This window comes from Phoca vitulina, unplaced genomic scaffold, assembly GCF_004348235.1.
Source record: "Phoca vitulina isolate PV1807 unplaced genomic scaffold, GSC_HSeal_1.0 scaffold40, whole genome shotgun sequence".
Lineage (NCBI taxonomy): Eukaryota > Metazoa > Chordata > Mammalia > Carnivora > Phocidae > Phoca > Phoca vitulina.
Window position 1 is genome coordinate 2,510,271 of NW_022589743.1, and position 19,813 is coordinate 2,530,083.

General features: G+C 48.7%; 1 protein-coding gene and 1 long non-coding RNA gene across 4 annotated transcripts in view; one reads left to right on the plus strand and one right to left on the minus strand.

The window, feature by feature from the left end:
• Positions 1-1,208: 1,208 nt before the first annotated feature.
• The window catches only part of SP2 (Sp2 transcription factor), a 25,386-nt gene continuing 6,781 nt past the window's right edge, over positions 1,209-19,813 (plus strand). Inside the window, 4 exon segments of the mRNA XM_032428880.1 lie at positions 1,209-1,292; positions 14,232-14,308; positions 15,027-15,116; positions 15,118-16,002. Coding sequence (XP_032284771.1) covers positions 1,286-1,292; positions 14,232-14,308; positions 15,027-15,116; positions 15,118-16,002 — 1,059 coding nt within the window. The 5' untranslated portion in view covers positions 1,209-1,285.
• LOC116647475 overlaps positions 1,620-19,813 on the minus strand; it is a 30,846-nt gene continuing 12,652 nt past the window's right edge. For 2 of the 3 annotated variants that reach the window (XR_004302342.1, XR_004302344.1), the window contains exons 2-3: positions 17,148-17,267; positions 1,620-2,101 (exon numbers count right to left, since the gene is read on the minus strand). This is a non-coding gene — a long non-coding RNA (uncharacterized LOC116647475). Of the gene's footprint in view, positions 2,102-8,880; positions 10,504-17,147; positions 17,268-19,813 lie in introns of those variants that run through there. The other variant, XR_004302343.1, reaches the window with a different exon arrangement.

Below are 19,813 nucleotides of genomic sequence, written 5' to 3' on the forward strand. Positions count from 1 at the left end.
CGGGTAGGAAGGTTTAGTATTGTTTGCGGAAACTTTGTTATACATTCTCGCAGGAGTGTAAGTGTACTGTATCAGGATTCAAATGTATTTCTCGCTGTGGCTTATGGTTAAAAAAAAAAGAAAGAGAGAGTGAAGCCGCTGCTCGGAGGTGTAGGTGTGGTGAGCCTCCTCGTACAGACGGGGACGGAAGGCGCGGGAGTTTCAGTACCCGGCCCCTCTCCAAGCGCGATGTGTAGATTTCGAACCCAGGCTGGTCTGAAGCCAGAGAGGATTCCTTCTCGATAATGCCCGGCAGCGCCCTCCAAGCGCTGTGCGTACTCACTCGGCACCTCATTCCAGGAGGTAAGTGGGGCAGGACCAATTCTGTCCGCCCGAGGCGCTGGTCAGAGCGCATATTCCAGGGGTGCCCCAGACACACAGAATCGGATTATTAGAGGCAGCCCCGGGAAATCTCCCTTTAGACAGCTTCAGGAGATTTTGGGGGGCCGCCCGTTAGGGAGGGGGGGCGGTCGCGGCAATAACCAGGTGAGGATGGACAGGGGCTTGAACCGAGACGGCGAAATAATCCCTTTTCTCGGAAGTGTCACGTAGCCCCAACTCCCGCTATTGTTGGACTCCGATGCCTGGCAGCACAAAATCGCCTGGGGGCTCATTTCCCTCCCCCGAGGCGCTGAAAGGCGAGGGACTAAATAAAAAGGCTGGTGGCTTTCCACTCACCAGGCACGGGGCTTGAGTGGCCGAAAAGCAGGTGGCCCCTGCCACACCAGGGCGACACTGGACTGAGGTGTAATGTATGTACTATTTATAGGGCATTTCTGGGCCTCACCCTAAGGACTTCTGATTGGCTTTAGGGGAGATCTATCACTCATCTTTTGGGTTCGAGGTGGGTGGAAGGTCAACCACGACCAATACAAAACCACTCCTCGGCTAAACCCCTCCTCGTCTAGCTTCCTGTTGCTGTCCATCATCCACCTAGTGGGCGGGACTTTGCCTCCCGCCAATTGGCTGGCGAACATGTCGTTCACTCTTCAGTAGGTTTCCGGTTGGTGCCCTCTACCGTCCATCAGTGACATTTCACAGGTCGATTGGCTAAACCAACGTCGCTCTAGATGCCTCTCTTTGATTGGTTACTGGTGCTGTCGGTCCCCAATGTACTAAACTTTTATTGGTGAACGCTGCCGTCGCTCGGGCGGTGGCGGGCTCCGGGATTGGCGGGTGCTGGGCGGGCGGTGTCAGGCTCTCGGTGGCGGCGGAGGCGGCGGAGGCCAGGGAGGAAGATGTCGTAATGAGCGGTGGGTCCTGGCCGCTGCCGGCGGGGTCTTCCCGGCCCCCAAGGGTCGGGAAGACGGGCAGAGGCCGCAGGGACGGGGAGCCGGGGCTGGGGGTTCCCCCCTGGGGCCGGGCCTGGCGCCGGGGCCCGGCTCCGGGAGGGGCGGGGGAGGGAGGATTCCCGCCCGGAGGAGGAGCGGGGCTGGCCAGCCGGGCGGAGGCACCCGGAAGGGGGCGTTCGACTCCCCGCCCCCTCGGAGCCCGCTGGGCGGGAGGGTGGCGCTTCCGGGGGCTGGCAAGAGGTGCGGGCACCCGGGCGGGCCTGGCACCCCCCTCCGCCTGGTTGCCGACCCGCCTCAGTGCTGCTCGGCCCGTGGACATAGCCTGGGTCCGCCCCGAGGAGGCGGCCGACGCTTCTCGTCCTTGTCCTGTGTTCGGGGGACCCTCCTGCACTCTGACTCTAGGTGCCCGCCAGCGATTCGGGGCCCTCCCGAGTGCAGAGAGGAGCAAGGGAATGCTTGAAATGCAGACGGCGCCAACCACATGGGCACTGCTGGGCATAGAACCCAGCCTGGTTCCCGATATGTCCCAATGGAGAGATGGTGTCCGGACACGAGGGCACCCCTTGGACAGATGACTTCTCGCCTTAGACTGCGGAGTGGGCAGAAACCTCCGTTTAATGTTTTTACTTGGGTCTTTGAGTACCAGCTAGATACATGCAAGCTCTTAGCAGAATTGTTAGCCGTTTAAGAACTTGTTGACAAAGAGTTCCCAGCCTGTTAGCTGATGCTCCGTCGGGGGGACTGCTGATTTCCAAAAGCCAGGTGCAAACCTAAGGAATGACAACAGAAACAAAACAAAACCGATACTTACTTTCTTCCTCCACCCCACCTCCATCCCCATTGCTGACTTAAGGTTTTCAGCCTCCTACCCGTGCTTCTTGGCTTATGTTCCCAGTGGCTTTCTAATTTTAGTTGAAAAGGAACTGTGTCTTCTCCTCTGGGCAATTGAGAAACCTGTCTTCACTGCATTCCTTGGTTTTGATTCCAATATACCCTCATGTTTGTTTCTTAATTAACTTGATCCAGAGGGACTCCCTCTGGCTCTTCTCAGTGCACATTCTCCCAACGTTTGTTTTTCTTGAGGTTACTTCTTGCTCACTTACTTGTTGATTCCTAGAGAAAGGGAGGGAGGAGCTAGAGATCTGCTTTAAGCAATGAATTGGCTCATGGTCCCCCATTACACTGATTTTAAGCGATGATTTATAGGTGATGACTCTTTCAAGGTGCACTAGCATGCACTATCTAAAACTTGCATGCTCTAACCCAGAAGGCATTAAGTATCATAATGGAGGGCTAGGTGTTGAGTTGGTGTTTTGGGTAAGATTTTTAGGGCTAGAAAGTTAAAGGCGTTGGCCAATTCACAGAGAGGCTGTTAAAGGAACAGTGCAGGAGTCCACACCATAGAAGTCATTTTGATTAATAACACAAAGAAACATGTTGTCAGCAATAATGAATGTAACTGCAGTGTCTTGTTTTGTTTTAAATTCTTGTGTGCGATGAAGGGGGCGCATCTGTCAGACAACCTAGCAGTTGGGCTGATGATGTCAGTGTTCCAGTGGCTTCTAACAGGCATTAATACCTGTTGGAAATGGATTCTCATTGGCTGGGGCGATTGGTAAGTTTTCTAATTCTGGTTCTTCCCCTTGGTTGTAGAGAGGCTTACCCCCTTCATTTGAAAGCAGCAGCAAGGAAAAAAAAAAAAAGCTGGTCTGACATAATTACGAACCTCCTGAGCTAAAGACACAGCGTCTTTGCCAAGGAGACCCAAGTGGAGTTAGTTCATAATCAGATCCTCACCTGACTGCCCCATAGGGAGAACTGGCTCCTGGAGGAAGAGTTTGGCATCAGTGTTGACAGCACATAGACTGGCCAGTTTTTTTTGTTTTTTTTTTACCTCCGATTCTATTAGTTTGGGCCTCTGGAGGCCTGTCAGAGGAGAGAAGAAGCTGTAAGAAGATTTTGGCAAATTATCTGGGTAAAGGAGCTTCAGGGTGTAACAGCAGCTAGGTTAGTTCATTTGGATATCTTGGCCTTGAACTTCCTCCTCCTTCTGTTGACTAATGGCAGCCCTCTGGAGGAGCTGCAGGGTCTCTGTAACCTGAACCATCCTTTGCCATAGGCATGTGATAATTCGAGTCTGCTTTAAGCAAGTATTGCCCATCCAGGGCCCTTATGAAGACATTCTAAACTTGCTGTCAGCCAGTAGACCCTGGTGTTGGCTTGAGTTCAGCAATCTTCTAGACTTTGTCACCCCATTTCTATGATGGAAATGTAGCATATTTTTCTTTTATGACTTATCTTCGCCTTCTCCGTTCTCTGTTTACACACATATTGGAAGCCTTGCTTCCAAGGATTGAAAAATGTAATTATTTTGGAAGGGGTGGGCAATGGCCACAGAATGAAGGATGCAGAGAAACACTGCTTTAAAGTGCGTATAGAGTATTAGAAAGTGTAGAGATGTGAACACTTCTGAGTTTAAATGATTATGTGGTCCAGTTGAAACCTTGTGGGCTGAAGACTTGAAGTAAAATCTATTTGGAGAAACTCCAGTACTTTCTTATGAGTTTATTGGGTGATACATCTGGTTCCTTTGGGTAGCTCAACTGGATTAGGGAACTTCTAATAAGTTCTAAGCTAGGAAAACTTGGCCTACATGCTGGACCAAATCAGTACAAGCTGGACTGAGAAATGGGCATCATGATGGAATGCATTTGTTGATGTTTTGCTTGTTTTTTGCTATGGATTAAGAGGGTAAAAACATGGGACATTACCAACTCAAGGGCATTGTCAGCCTAAGTAGGGAAGGGATTAGAGATCGCCCTAGAAGAGATGCTCCCAGGTGGTACTGGTAGATTTGTTCTAGTTGATAGGATTCCAGAATGGAAAACTGATTTTTCTGCTGCCTCACGGGATGATGGAAAGAGAACCCAGGAGCAAGCTCAGCCAGCACTCACTGCTTGGGGGAAGCCATGGCCTCTACCACGTGTCTAGGAAGTGCTCTTTCTGAGTGCTCCGAGGCCGTCACTGACACGGGGGATGACCAGGCTTCTCATCAGGGTGGGCTCTGGGCTGGTGGGCTCTGGGGAGATGAGCTCTGCTCAGGAGCAGCAGAGACCGAAAGGGCTGAGTGCCCAGTTGAGATGCTGTTCAGTCTGTCCCCAGGAGCGGCTCCGAGCAGTGTTGAGATCAGGGCTGTTTGTGTCACGGAAAAGCATGTGTGCAGGCCCAGCTGTTTGAATGCTCCCTCCGGACACCTCATTCCCTTAGTTACAGTTTGTTTCAGCTGCCGAATCGCACCTGGCCAGAAGCCTCACCATCGCAGTGCCGAGGTTTAGCTTGGGTGACTGTTGTTTTTGATTCTAAGGGCTCTGAGATGCCAGTTTGTCCTTACGCACTGGCCTGCACCCTGCCAAATGTCCTCTTTCTAGAGCTTCCTCTTTGGGGTATTTGTTACCTCTCCTCTGGGGCTCAGTGGAATCACAAAGCGGCTTCTCAGAGAGTGTGACTGGGGAATAAGAGACAGCAGGCAGGGCCGTGTGATTGGAAGTGGAACATTTTAGCCCCTGGTCAGTGTCTAACTGAAGTCTTCTCAGATTGGCCTCAACACAGACCAAAACATTTCCCAGCCTTCAGAACAGTAAATGGTATGAAGTCAGCACTCATCTCAGAACTGGTTCGCGCCCAGGATGAATGCGGGAGTGACTCAAATAAATGTGCTAAAGCAGAGAAAGCGTGTTTGTACAGAATGCTCTTCTAGGGGGAAAAAGTGTATCTTGCTTTCTTTTTTCCTCCCGTTCTCCAAGACAGCTCTGAGGTCAGGATTCTTTGTACCATTTCCTGGCGCTGCTCTGTCAGAGCGCAGAGTTTCCACCACCCTCCGCTGCCCTGGGTCCCCACTCACTTCTCCAGAGCCCCTTCTAGGACCACTGGGTGTGACCCAGGCAGGATGCAAATTAGCAAATGACAGTCCCATTTCGAGGAGGGGTGTACATATAGCAGATGCTCTCATCTGAACTCATTCAGAAAAGAGCCCCCTCCCCATGTATGTTAATCAAAAGAAGCATTGAAATGTGGTGCCTGGTGGGTGGTGATGAGGTGTGGGCTTGGAGGTATTTGTCCAGGAGCAGGACTGGACCATGCTGGTCTGCACACAAGCACTTGTCCCCTCATGAGGTGACTGGCGGGCTTGAGGGTTCCATCTGGGCCTGCATCAGCTGAGCCGACCTGGCAAGTGGATTCCCAGCCTCCTGCCAGGACACACACATCTGCGGGTTTTCTCCTGTAAACTCCATTTAGGCTCTCCTGCTCTACAGCCTCCAGGATTCATTCATTCATCCATTCAAAAAGAATATACTAAGCACCTACTATGTGCCAAGTAGGAGGGATACAACAGTGGGTAAAGCAAGGGGAAATCCCTGGCTTTAGGAAGCCTACATCTTAGCGGGTGACAATAAATAAATAACTCCTCGGTATTAGATATGGGAAGTGCTAAGGAGAAAAACAGAACAGAGGATAGAAGAATGTGAAAGGGTGAAATTTATATAGGGTGGTCAGGGCAAGTTTCAGTGAGATGGTGACGTGAGAGCAAAACGGGAGAGAAGGGAGAGAATCAGCCATGCTCAGTCTGGGGTGGGAGGCGGAGGGTGAAGGAGAACAGCAAGTGCAAAGGCCCTGAGAAGGGGCCAAACCTGGCATGTTGGGAAACCGCAGGGAGGCGAGTGTGGCTGAAGCAGTGAAGGGGAGTGACGGGATAGGTCAGAGGGGTCACAAGAGACAGGTCACATAGGGCCCTTATGTGTTGTGGTGGGGACTTTGGTTCTTACTTTGAATGGGAGAGGGGATGCTGTTTGGGGGGGGGGGGCTCTGAGCAGAGGAGTACCATGAAGTGTGGATAGGTTTTATTCTGGATGCATGTTGCGAATAGGCTGATGGGAACAAGGTCAGAAGTCCAGATAGGAGGTTTTTGCATTTAACCAGGGGAGAGATGATGCAGACCTGAATCTGGGTGATAACAAGAGGTGGTGGTGAGAGCAGTCCGATTTTGAATGTATTTTGAAGGTAGAACCTAAAGTGTCTGCTGACTGTCAGATGTAGAGTGTGGAAAATAAGAAGGGGCAAGGATGACTTGCAGGGTTTTTAGCACCAAGCCGCTAGAAGGACAGAATTCCAACCCCTGCATGAGGAAGTTTGAAGGAGACACAGAATTAGAGCGATATCAGTGGCTAGTTAGATTTGAGATGCTTGTTAACATATCCACGTGGAGATGTCAGTAGGCAGTTGGATATACAAGTCCGCAGATATAAATTTGGAAGTCATCATTACGTAGAACCTATGTACTGTTGGTTTTTAAAGCTGTGAGGCTAGATGAAATCACCCAGGAAACAGGTGTAAACAGAAGAAAGGTAAATGCTGAGACGGCACCCTGGGGCCGCCCAACCAATTAGAATTTGAGGAGAGGAGCACCCAACAAAGGAATCTTCGAAGAAGTAGCTAGAGAGGTAGGCCAACCTGGCAAGTGCATCCTAGAAGCCAAGTGGAGAAAGTGTTTCAAGAAGAAAGGGGTCTGCTGTCAGATCAACACACAGAATGAGGCCTGAGAATTAACTGTTAGACTTAGCAACGTGAGGTCACTGGTGGTCTCTGTGGCATGGCAAAACCTGGAGCAGTTCCAGGAATGGCAGGAGAGGAATTAGGGGCAGCAATTATGGGTAACTGGCAAGGGGTTTTGCTTGAAATGGAGAGAAATAATGGAACTTAGCTGATGTAGGGAATTTTAACTTCTTAATGAAATTGTGGGCCCACATAAGGGTCCTGGGCTGAGGCTGGGGTCAAAGTTGGGCGCAGGGAAGGCTCCTAAAGTGTCTGGATAGAGACAAAATCTTCTTTTCCACCCTCCTCCTCTGGCCTGAGGCATTAGCCGGCTTAGCCAGCCGCCACCCACAGTGTCCTCCTGAATTGGAAGTCAATGAAGTTCCTTTTGCCTGTATTGAGCTCTTCTGTATGGTTATTACAGTGCTGGAGACTTGCTTCTCAGCGCTTTGGAGTCTTTAACTGCCAGTGTCACTGCTCCCTCCATGCGGGCCAGTTCTCTTAGCTCATTTATGAACGCCCTTTGAGGTCCAGCTTTGTTCTCTTAAACCAGCCATGGCTTGCTTTTCCCTTACCAGCTCTGAATTCTTCCAGGCCAGGCAACTGGGAGAGACTGGGCTTAGACACTGTTTTGTTGGCTTCCGGCCCAGCTGAGCTGACCAAAATAGCCAGCAGAAGGACTGTTTGTGCAGAGTGAAATTCCTTCAGGGGAAATAACATAGCGCATGGCCAAGAAAGCCATGGTAGGAACCCATGAGGCAAAGAAAAAAAAAAAGCCAAGTACCCCCAAGGTCTGGCTATGGAGTTTGACCCAAGTTCTCTCCAGAGGTAAAAGAGCTTCCTAAAGCCTATTGTGGTATTTCTTTGGACCCCTTCTCTCATTCCTTGTGTCTCAGGAGTAGTGTTCTCAAGTGAAAGACCAGTGGAATGGCCCCCAGTCTGATGGCCAGGACTTCAGGGTCCTGTTTGAGGCCTCTTCCTGTTACTGGTGCTCCCTGAGCCAGCCCATGGAAAGACCTCTAGGACAGATATCACTCCCTGCTCTGTGAAGGGGGCTCTGGGGCCTGTGCATTGGCATATAGCAGGGGCACCTGACCCAGACTTGGGGGGCTGGAAGGGAAGAGGTCAGGAAAGGTTTTACCTGAGTGAGTTATAAACCAAGCTCTGAGGACTGCCGTTGGCCAGATAAATGACAGAGAGCGCATACACGCGTGTGCGCAAACTTGGGCTCCAAGTGAGAGAGGGCATGGCATCGTTCCAGAAATGGAAAACACTGACGTGCCTGTGGGGAGAGTTGGAAGAGCAAGAGATAAAGGAGAGGTAGAGGGGGGAAGGGCAGATTGTTTTGGCTTTTACAAGCTTATCATAAGATCATCTGGAAGCTATTGAAGGGTATAATCAGGGGAGTGGCTGGATGGGATTTGCATTTTAAAGATTCTTCTGACACTGATAGTGGAGGCTGGATTAGAGCGGGCAAGGCCAGAGGCTGGGGAGCCATTTTGAAGGCTTTGGGCGGTATTCCAGGCTGAGTGGAAGGTGGTTAATGCCAGGGTCATGGCGAAGGGGATGGAGAGCAGTGAGTGGATTGGAAAGAGGTTTATATTTAGGAGGTAGAATCATGAGGACTTGATGAGTCATTGGCGATGAGGTTGACGTTCAGGTTTCCTTGTGATTAGAAATACCAGAGAGAGGCTGGTTGAACCAAAGACTCCTCCGGCCTGCAGGCGCTGAATGACCCCTGGGTTGTGTGCTGGGGCGTGGTGTAGCAGTGCAATGAAAACTGGCCTGGCCCACCCTGGGCACCCTCCTGTGAATATCGACAGAGACATTAAGCCCATGATTATTTAAAGGGTGGCGAGGGTTACCAGAGTAGGGTTAACCTCCTCTCAGGGGTCTGAGTAAATGACACGCTGGATCCGGAGTGGGCTCTCAATAAATTTCGCTGGGAAAAAAACAGGCTGAGACCTGAAGGGTGAGTAGGTGTTAGCTAGTAAAGAGAGAAGAGCTCTGAGCAAGGAAAGGGCAGCGGCAGAAATGAAAACTGCAAGGATCTGGAAGAGGGCCTGTGGAGGCTGGGGATGAGAAAGCTGGGGAGAGAACGGGCAGAGGTGGCAGCTCAGTGTGGGCAGTCCTGTGGCCCATCCAAGCGAAGGCCTGCAAAGGGCTCAGGAGACCGGGGCCACACACACGCCCTGGAGTCGTCAGTCTGCGGACAGTACCTGAAGCCTTGTGAGTGGGCACGGTCACTTGTGGAACGGGTATTGGGTGAGAAGGAGGGGTGTTGAGGAACAGTAGTATTGAAGGGTGGCAAAAGGCAGAGGAGCCCACAAGGGGAAGAGGAGGCCAGAGACGTAGGAGAAGATCCGTGGGAATTTTGAGGAGGAGGAAACAGTGAGAGGGTCAAGAACTGCTGAAGAGGGTCTGTCGGCTCTAGCAGTGAGGAGGTCCTCGGTGACCTTGGCAGGAGCAGTGTCTGCAGAGAGCTGCTGCTCCGGGAAATTAGCAAGTGAGAAAGGAGGGAAGCAGTAAAGTGCTGGCAGCTTTTCCACCAAGTTTGGCCAGGGAGGGAGGAAAAAAAAGGCTGTCGCTGGAGGGGATGGTGGTGGAGATGGCTGATCTGTCCATCAAAAGCCAGAGGCTCAGCGGATGCCTTTTCTGCCGTGTTGAAACTAAACTGGCTTCCAGTATGGGGAGAGGAAAGTCAGGGGTGGTGCCGTCAAGCCCTAGACCCCACCCCCAGCCCCCGTCTGGAAGCCTTGCTTGATGCCACTGGAAGTTTTCCTTGGATGGAGCCTAAGAGAGCTACTGTTGCTTGTGTAATAAATCACGGTCAATCTTCACCAGCCAAGGGACTGTTGGGAAAGTTTTAGCCAACCTGAACTAATGAAAAGTCTGAATGACTGAACTCTGAAAGGAATGCAGCTTTTCTTTCAAGAATACTCACTAAATCCCATTTACCCTGTTGCTAAATGTAGGTTTCAGTGACCAGATGTAAACTGTTAAAAGCAAATGGTACGATTAAAATGGTAGAAGCGGTATAAAACAATTACATGATTATGCCCAGGAGTCCCTTTGCAGTCTTCATACAATAGTTAGCCTCACTTTGAATAGTATGAAGACAAATTTAAGCACAATTTATGTCCCAATTACACGTTTAGATATAAGGTTCCAAATTGAGGTTCAAAGATCATAGTCTTGCAGTTACGTATCTACGCCAGTTCTGAACCACTTTTCATTTTCAAACACCCAACTGGAAATGCTTCTCTTTTCCCTTTCATGGTTAATCCCAGGATATAATTCTGCAATGGCAGGGAGATCAGTCTGTTTTGGTTGCCCAAGCTTGCAGCCCAGGGGCTGCAAAGCTCGACACTAGGAGAGATACTTACAAACACTGGTTTGAAAGCTAGAGGGTTATTTCAGGAGCCAGCTGGGGAGGAAAATGAAACCAAACTGAAATGGTACAATGTCAGGCCCAGCAGTTCTGGCAGCTTGCTTCAGTAAATGCTGCTGTTAACTTCCTAACTGAAGAACCACTCTGAGCCCAGCCCGAGCTCCGAACTGTTTGAGTCCAGGGTATCAAAGACTGCAGAGGGAGAGAGGAAGATGGGAAAGGGAGATGAGTAGGAAGCACGAGGCCCGTTTTCATTTCATTTGCACTCTGTCCTGTTCTAGTGCCCTTCCATTTCCTTAGCAGAAGATGTCTGTCTGCAGGAGAGTCAGTCACCCATTTTAGCCAAGGGAACCTGAGTCCAGGGGAGCCTCCTGGGAGAGCCCCCTGCCTTCCCTTCCCAGCCTTGGCCTCAAGTAACTCAGCTTGTTTTTAACAGCAACATGGTCTGAGAATTTAAAAAATCTTCAATATCATTTAGTCCAGGTTCCCACCCCATCTAGACATCCTATCTCCAGCAGAGACACACATCCTGCCTCTTGTCTAAATGATTCCAGAAAAGGGAGAACATTACCTCAAAAGGCAGCTGATTCCATTTTTTGAAAGTTCTCCCTTCTGTTAATTTGAAGTCTGCCTTTTTAAAGTAAACTCTACATCCAGCATGGGGCTCAAACTCACAGCCCCGAGATCAGAAGTCACATGCTCTACCTACTGAGCCAGCCAGGCACCTCAAAATCTGCCTTCTTGACGTTTCTACCCTGAAGTCTTTGAACCATGTATGGGGTGGCTGCCCTGGTGGGTATCACTAGTCCGGCATCCCGGCCACACCACTGCAGCTGTCCTCTGAACAATCTCCCATTGAAAATGCCCCTTTCAACATATCCCTCAGAACGAAACCTGACACTCCAGATGTGGCCTGAATGTGCAGAACACACTAGGATGATTATTTTTATCCCTCTATGATTGAACTTTTGGAAATGCAGTCCAAGATTGCAGTAGATTTTTGGCAACCACATCTAGATTCTATTGCCTCCTGTTTAGCTTTGAGGCAAACCCACTGGGGCTTTTTCACAGGAGGACCACTATGAAGCTCTGTTGTTCCGTCCTATATGCATGTGAATTTTTTTTTTTAACCCAAGTGCAGGATGTACTCAACTTCAAAATTTAAACCACTATTTATTGATTATCCACTGTGTGCGCGCTGCTTCCATAGTAATTATTGACACCTCCCAGAATCCCAGGCGTGTGCTGTTCCCTCTGTCCTATAGATGGCCCAGTGAGCCTGAGAGGGATGCCCCAGCCACCCCACTGATGACAGCACGGCCCCAACTCTCATGGAGGTTTGGGACCTCATGCTCTAAAGCACTGCACATACTAGTTTGTAAAGATCTCTTTGAACCCTAATACCGACAGCCAGTGTATTTATAATCCTTCTCGGTCTTGTGACATCTGCAAGTTGAACTTGTCTGCTTGGTCTTTGCATGGTTTTCCAAACTTGGGTGGTGGGTCAACTACTCTAAAGCCACGTTTTCCAGCCTCTAGGGCACAGAACCAATTCAGTGAGTCACAACCAGCATTTTAAAAAAATGAAATAGAGTAGAAAAATACCCAAGTCCGTCACACATAGTAAGGGCAGATTTTTTTTTTTCAAGAAACTCACTGCATGAGCACAGGACAGGGAAGTGTGTGGGTGCGTGCATACTGGGTCTTGACGTAAACTGTTTTTATAACTGTGGCTCATGGTCTAAATAGTTTGAACACCACTGCTCTAAAGGAAAAACATTTTTGAGTCAACTTAGATCGTTTTCATTTATAATGCTGCAACTTTACTTAATTATGCACACAAATCTGTTTATCAGCTCATTGATCCAGCTCCTGTAAAATTAATTAACTACCAAAAAGCCAGTAAAAGTCACATCGCCAGCCACATTCTGGGAGGATGACATCTGATTGAACCCAGATCACTGCTGTCAGCATAAGCACGGCCAACTTGACACCTCGGGCTGCTTGAGTTTCGCACGCCTACCCTGCCGTGTCTTGTGCCAAGCAACACACTCCTCCCACGCTTCTGAAGAGCTATCATCCCTCACTTTGCACAAATGTAGCGTGAATTAAAACGTGCAGAATTAAGTTGTCTTAATTAGCCCACGCAGTCAGAATGGTGCCACTTGGCACCAGTACAGCTGTAAACACACACACACACACACACACACACACACACACACACACACACAGGCCCCGAAACAGGCAGAGCTTGGTAAAGTAGCAGTCACCCAGTGGATGTTTGTTTTTAAAAGATGACCATCACAGTGATAACACAAGAAGAAAACATTCTGGCAGAAAAAGCACGCGCCTCCAAGGAGAAGCTGCAGACCCTCCTCCTGGGACCCACCCCTAGTTTGAGACACCCCGGTTGCCCCTGCAGCAGCAAACCCCTCAGGATGTGCGGATCTCAGCACTTCTAGGGGGAGGCACATCTGGCTTAGCCCCCATACTAGACCATCCTGCCTGCGGTTTTTTTCCCTTCTTGTTCCTAAGAATATTATGAAGATGTCAGTCAGATGCCTTGTTGAAATAAAAAAACACAGTGTATACTCTTCTCTTGATGTATCCATGCAAAACCCCATGAGACAGCATGACTCCGTTTTTGCAACCCCTGTGCTTATTCCTCATGATCATTGTTTCCTTCAGTAATTGTAGTGTGCTGTTTGGTCATGTGTTCTCGGATTTTGCCAAGGATCAGTGTCTGTAATATTTCCGATCTCCCTATACGATTTTGTCCAGAGCTGCCCTTTGGCTTCTCACACAGTTTATTTCTCTGAAATAATAACCTTGTTTCTGTACTTCTCGAAAGCTACCTTCCAAAGGTTTAGGATGCAAGTCTCACTGCCTGGTGTCCTTTTCCTTAGTGATTTATGAACTACAGGATGGCATAGATTCTCTCCCCACCCCAAATTCTCATGATTTCCATTTTACTTCTATTTCTCTTATATCAGATTTCAGAGTAATTCCCCTCATTACTTCCTCAACATTCTTTATTTTTCTTTATTTAAAAAAAAAAAAAGAATATATTGACTGTGGGAAAATGAGAAAATCCAGAAAAAACAGGAAAAAAATTTAAGTCAAGCAAAATTCTACCACCAAGAGATAATGGGTTTCAACATTCCAGCATTTTCAAAGACTTTTCCTGCTGTATTCACATATAGAAATATGTACATGTTTAACGAAAATAGAATTTACTCTATTTTCATTCTTCTTCTTATATTCAGTCATTAGTTCTAGTCTTGGTGAAGCCTTTGGAGCCATACCTATTAGCCTACGTAAATTCACTTAAAGCGGTTACCCATATGCTGAAGATCATTACCTGGGCCATGGTGCTTTTGTGGTGAAGGCTGAGCATAAAGCACCTAAGACTTCCTCATGGAGCAGGTGTATCTTTGTCAGGGATCCTGGCTGAGAGATGCTTCTCTCCCAGGCTGACTTGGCATCTGGCTATAGCAGGAGTGAGCAAGAAGCTTGGGTTAGAACTAGAGGATGAACTGCAGGGGTGAGGGGGACTCCCCTGCTCACCAAATAGGGATTCCGACCCAGCTAGAGAGAGTCAGCAGTACCCCATAGAGACAGCTCTGTTAGGTCACTGAAGCTGGTCTTGGCAAAGTCTCGTATCTTCGTGTTGTTCCAGGCTTTATGATGGCTGGAGACAGGACCAGCTGCCCTCACAGCCCGGGATGGACAAGTCATTGGAAAGCAGAGGTCATCCACTGAACAAGATGTAGGGTTGCTAACCTTGAGTGGGGAGGTGTAAGGAAAGGTTTACCTCTCAGAGAAGCAGCAGTGAAGAGAGGCAAAAAGGGTATCTGAGGCCCGTGGGCCTGGGTTCCATTTGGGCATCTTGTGCATTATTCCGTCTTTTCTTCCAACAGATCCACAGACCAGCATGGCCGCTACTGCCGCTGTCAGTCCCAGCGACTACCTGCAGCCCGCCGCCTCCACCACCCAGGTGAGTGGGCAGCGGGTTCTGAGCGTTGGGGGCTGCACCAGCCTGGAAGCACTCGCTGAAGCTGACATTAAACCACAGCTGAAGACTCTGTCCTGGCTCACTATAAACACCCTGGGATATGAGCCCTGGGAAGGTTCGGTTGTCTGCTTTTTCTGAACTGAGAAGCCAGGGCCACTTACCTGAGGTGGCACAGTTGAGTCAGGGGGAAAAGCAGGATTTTCCCACTGACCATAAAGGGAAATAGAGGCTGGGTCCCTACACTCCAGAGGTTCTGTCCTTGTCACCTCGAAAGAGCAGCCCTCCCCACCTTACCAAAGTGTTTATTCTTCCTGTGGCCCGTCCCTTCTTCTTTCCCTCTGTCCCTCCCTCAGTCCTTCCTCAGCTGAGGAATCAGGGGCCCCTTAACGCCTGTGATGGGCCAATGGACTTCTGCCTAAGAGCTGAGGGTGATTCCATGACCCCCTGAGAAACAAGGCTGCTGGGAAGTAAGGGTGTTCGTTCACCCTGTAAATGGGGGCTCCTGGAGAGTTCCTTCCTGAGAAAGACATTGCCTACTCTTGCTCCCTCAAAGAGGAGCCAGCAGGGAAGGGAAAGATGTTGGCACCGTGCCTACCACAGAGGTGGCGAAGAGCCTGCCAAGAGGAGAGGACCATGAAGGGCAGAGGGTGGCTGGGCAGCAGGTTCACGTCTCACCTTTCCTCCGCTTGTTCTCTCGCAGGATTCCCAGCCATCTCCTCTAGCCCTGCTTGCTGCAACATGTAGCAAAATCGGCCCTCCCGCCGTGGAAGCTGCGGTGACCCCTCCTGCTCCCCCCCCAGCCCACACCACGGAAACTCGTCCCCATCAAACCTGCCCCTCTCCCTCTCAGTCCTGGCAAGAATAGCTTTGGAATCTTGTCCTCCAAAGGAAACATCCTTCAGATTCAGGGGTCGCAACTGAGTGCATCCTATCCTGGGGGGCAGCTGGTGTTCGCTATCCAGAACCCCACTGTGATCAACAAAGGGACCCGATCAAATGCCAATATCCAGTACCAGGCGGTCCCTCAGATACAGGCGAGCAACTCCCAGACTATCCAGGTACAGCCCAGTCTCACCAACCAGATCCAGATCATCCCCGGCACCAGCCAAGCCATCATCAGCCCCTCGCCATCCAGTCACAAGCCTGTCCCCATCAAGCCAGCCCCCGTCCAGAAGTCGAGTACAACCACCACCCCTGTGCAGAGTGGGGCCAATGTGGTGAAGCTGACAGGTGGGGGCGGCAACGTGACGCTCACTCTGCCCGTCAACAACCTTGTGAACACCAGCGACTCCGGGGCCACCACTCAGCTCCTCACGGAGAGCCCCCCCACCCCACTGTCTAAGACTAACAAGAAAGCCAGGAAGAAGAGTCTCCCTGCCTCCCAGCCCCCTGTGGCTGTGGCCGAGCAGGTGGAGACGGTGCTGATTGAGACCACTGCGGACAACATCATCCAGGCAGGAAACAACCTGCTCATTGTTCAGAGCCCCGGTGGGGGCCAGCCCGCCGTGGTCCAGCAGGTCCAGGTGGTGCCCCCCAAGGCCGAGCAGCAGCAGGTGGTGCAGATCCCCCAGCAGGCCCTGCGGGTGGTGCAGGCGGCATCTGCCACCCTCCCCACCGTCCCCCAGAAGCCCTCCCAGAACTTTCAGATCCAGGCGGCTGAGCCGACGCCTACTCAGGTACCACACTCACCCTCTGCACCCGCCTCTCTCTCCTTCGCACTGAATGGCTGACGCTCTGTTCCCCCTTGGCTTGCTTGGAAGGTGATGCTGATGCATCTCCTGGTTTGAGCTGAGTGCTGGGAGTCCGTGTTGCCTGGGGTGGGCAGTGAGGGGCCATTTCTGCCGACACGTGGGGTCTCTTCAGTTCAGAGGGTTATGTACAGCTCATCCTTAGAAATCAGATGAGACGTCCCTATATACCTATATTGTGGTCCACTTCTTCTTTTTGGGGAGTCTTTTTTGGAGGGTGGGTAGGGGGCAGATACATACTTTTTTTTTTTTAATAAAATTTACTTTTTTTGATAGAACTACATACTCAGAACAGTAGCAAGAAAAACGAATTTCAGTCAGAACCATAGAATTTGATTCTGGAGAAAAAAGGAGAAAAATTCTGGTCATTGTTAATGGCAAGGAAAAAAATAGGAAGACACAGCCCAGCTTGACGGCAGGAATACTTAGGCTAGATCCATCTGGGATGTTAATAATTCAATAAGAATGTTCTTTTGGGGGGCTTATATGAAGGTGCCATATTACTCTGGAATCTATTTGGCCCTGTGAGGTGGTTTTGTTGTTTGTGTATGCCTAGTAAATGCCAGAGATCATGCCCATGTTGCAGATGGGAGAACCTGGAACTCAGGAAGTATCCAAGAGCTTGTGGGGCATAGATGACAAGAGCCAGGATTCAACTCAAGTTTCTGACTTCAAACCCCATGCTCTTTTCCACTTTTCACCTTGACTTGCTGTTTCTCAGTGTGGCAGGTGCTACGGTTAAAATTGAGGACAAGGTGGTTGTTGTTGTTGTTAAGGATCTTTTTAAATATAAGAATATAGCTCCTGCCATTGAGGAATTTATAATCTGGAGTTGTCTGGAGAGAGAACAGAAGCATCACAGAGAGTGACAGTGGGGAGTTGTGTCCTCTCCTGGGTGGAGAAGGAGTGCCCTTGAGATTGAGCTATGGACATGGAAGTCACACAGGAGAAAATCTGAGGCCTGCCCTGGAATGCCTCCTCCATCCTGGCATATTAAGTATTGCCAAGTGATTTTCTTTACACTGTTTAATTTACTTACTAGAATTCCTATGAGGTTCCATTACCAGACCTACCTTACAGATGAGGAACTGAGGTGACAGCTCAGGTGCACACGTCCTAGGCGGTACCTCCCCTCCCTTCCCTGAGGTCCCATATCTTGAGATTGATGGAGGCACGGCTTAACCCAGGTCTTCCTAAGGAAATAATCATACATATGCAGAAAGTTTTAGCTACCTTATTTCTTAAAGATGACATAGTTTTCCAATATCCTGAGGTGCTGTACATTACACAACTGATACTCTCTTAACTGTAGATGTCGGCAGTTTACAGTCTTACAGCTAACTAAATTCCTAAAAGTGGGGCAAAGCATATGCACATTTTTCTGAAAGGTATTATATTCTGTATCAGAGATGGGCAGTCCACAGCCTGAGGTCAAATCTGGCCCACGCTTCTGTTTTTGTAAATAAAGTTGAACTGGAATGCAGACATTGGAATGCCCGTGTGCGCTGCATTTGCACTACAAGGCAGGGACCTCGTCATGACCTGCAGAGTTTAAAATATTTACTGTCTGCCCTTTACAGAAAAAGTCTGCTGACCCCTGCTCTACATTATGAACAAAAAATGTTCTAGTAACAGAAATTTGAGATACACAGAAATAGCAATGATACACAAAAGGGGTACGATAAGATGTGTCTATTCATTAAGAGATGACATGAGGTTTGTTTCTTTGCTTTTAACTGAGAAACAATCCCAAACAACCCAGGAATTAAAAATAACTCTAATCAAAATCAGAGCAGGATTTTTTTTTTTTTTAACAAATAACTTTTTGCTCCTGGATCATTTGAGTGTAAGTTGCCACCATAATCCCTGTCACTTCCAAATGTTTTATAGAAAGTGTCTCATTATTACATGCAAGGACATTGTTACATGACAACAATACAATTAGCAATGAAACATGCTAATGTCTTTCGTTCCCCAGTCTTTACTTGATGTTCACGACCTTGACACTTTGGAAGGCTACAGGCCAGTTATTTGGAATATGGTCCTCAGTTTAGGTGTCTGTGATGTTTCCTCATGACATGTGGGTTGTGTGGTTTTTGTGGTTTTTGTGGCTTGTTTTTTGTTTGCTTTGGGTTTTTTTTGCAGAAATACCGCAGACGTGATGCTGTGTTCTCACTGTCCCCTAAAAGGGGTGCGTGATTTCAGTTTGTCTCAGTACTGGGGACAATTAAAGTGATGTTCGCCAGATTTCTGCACCTTTTTTTCTTTGTAACGAATTAGTATTTTGTAGAGAGGTACTTTGAGATTACGTAAATATCCCATTCCTCATCAGACTTTCTCCCACTTGTTTTAGTATCTTTTATTGTGATAGAGGTTTTCTTAAAATTAATGTTTTGTTTTAGAAGAACTTTCTGTTTACAGAAAGGTTGCAAAGGGAGTACATAGTGTCTCTTTCCCTCTCGCTTGGTTTCCCCAGTTGTTAAACATCATACAGGTACCTTTGTCAAAACGCAGACACTGACATTGGCACATGACTGTTAACTAACTTCACACTTGGTTTGGATACCACCAGCTTTTCCACTTATGTCCTCTTTCTGTTCCAAGATCCAGTCCACATACCACGTTGCACTTAGTGGGCATGTCTCCCCAGGCCCCTCAGGTGATAGTTTTTGGTCCTTGTTTTCCATGATCTTGACAGTCGTGAGCTGTATCGGTCAAATATCCTACAGAACTTCCCCCACTCTGGGGTTATGGGCTTTTGGAAAGAATACTGCAGAGATGACATGGCCCTCTCACATTATATGAGGAGCACGTGATATCCACAGGACATCCTGGTGATGCCCTGGCCCTGATGATAACCTTTTGCGCTGATTAAGGCTACGTTGGCCAGGTCTCTTCATTGGAAGTTGCTACTTTTCCCTTTCTCTGTTCTTTAGAAGGGAGTTGCTAAGTCTCCCGTCTTCAGGGGTGGGAATTAAGCTGTACATCCTGGAAGAGAAAGTATCTATGTAATATTATTTGGAATTCTTCTATAAGGAAAAGTTTTTTCTTCTTTGTTCAGTTTACTTTTTCAATCATTTATTATTTATTTATTTATTTATTTATTTTTTTAAAAGATTTTATTTATTTATTTGACAGAGAGAGACATAGTGAGAGAGGGAACACAAGCACGGGGAGTGAGAGAGGGAGAAGCAGGCTTCCTGCTGAGCAGGGAGCCCAATGCGGGGCTCGATCCCAGGACCCTGGGATCATGACCTGAGCCGAAGGCAGACGCTCAACGACTGAGCCACCCAGGCGCCCCTCAATCATTTATTTATAGCAGTAGGGGCTCCTGTGTATTTATTTTATACTTTGGGTTATAAGCCAGGATCATGTTATTTATTTTGTTGCTCACATTGTTCCCAGCTTCGGCCATTTGGAGTGCTTTGAAGATGGCCCCTGTATCCCCTGGCCTACTCCCACCTTTTGTTGTTTTTTTAAATCAGCTTTGAGATATTCATGTGCTATGAAATTTACCCTTTTAAAGTGTACAGCTCAGTGGGTTTTAGTATATTCACAGAGCTGTATACTCCTCCCTGCTGAGAACATTTTCATCCCCCCAAAAGAGAGCCTCTAGCTTTAGTAGTACCTCCTCATTTCCCCTTTCCCCCCAACTCCCCTGGCAACCACGAATCCATTTTTTTGTCTCTGTGAATTTGCCTATTCTGGACATTTCGTTTAAATAGAATCTGACAGGGGC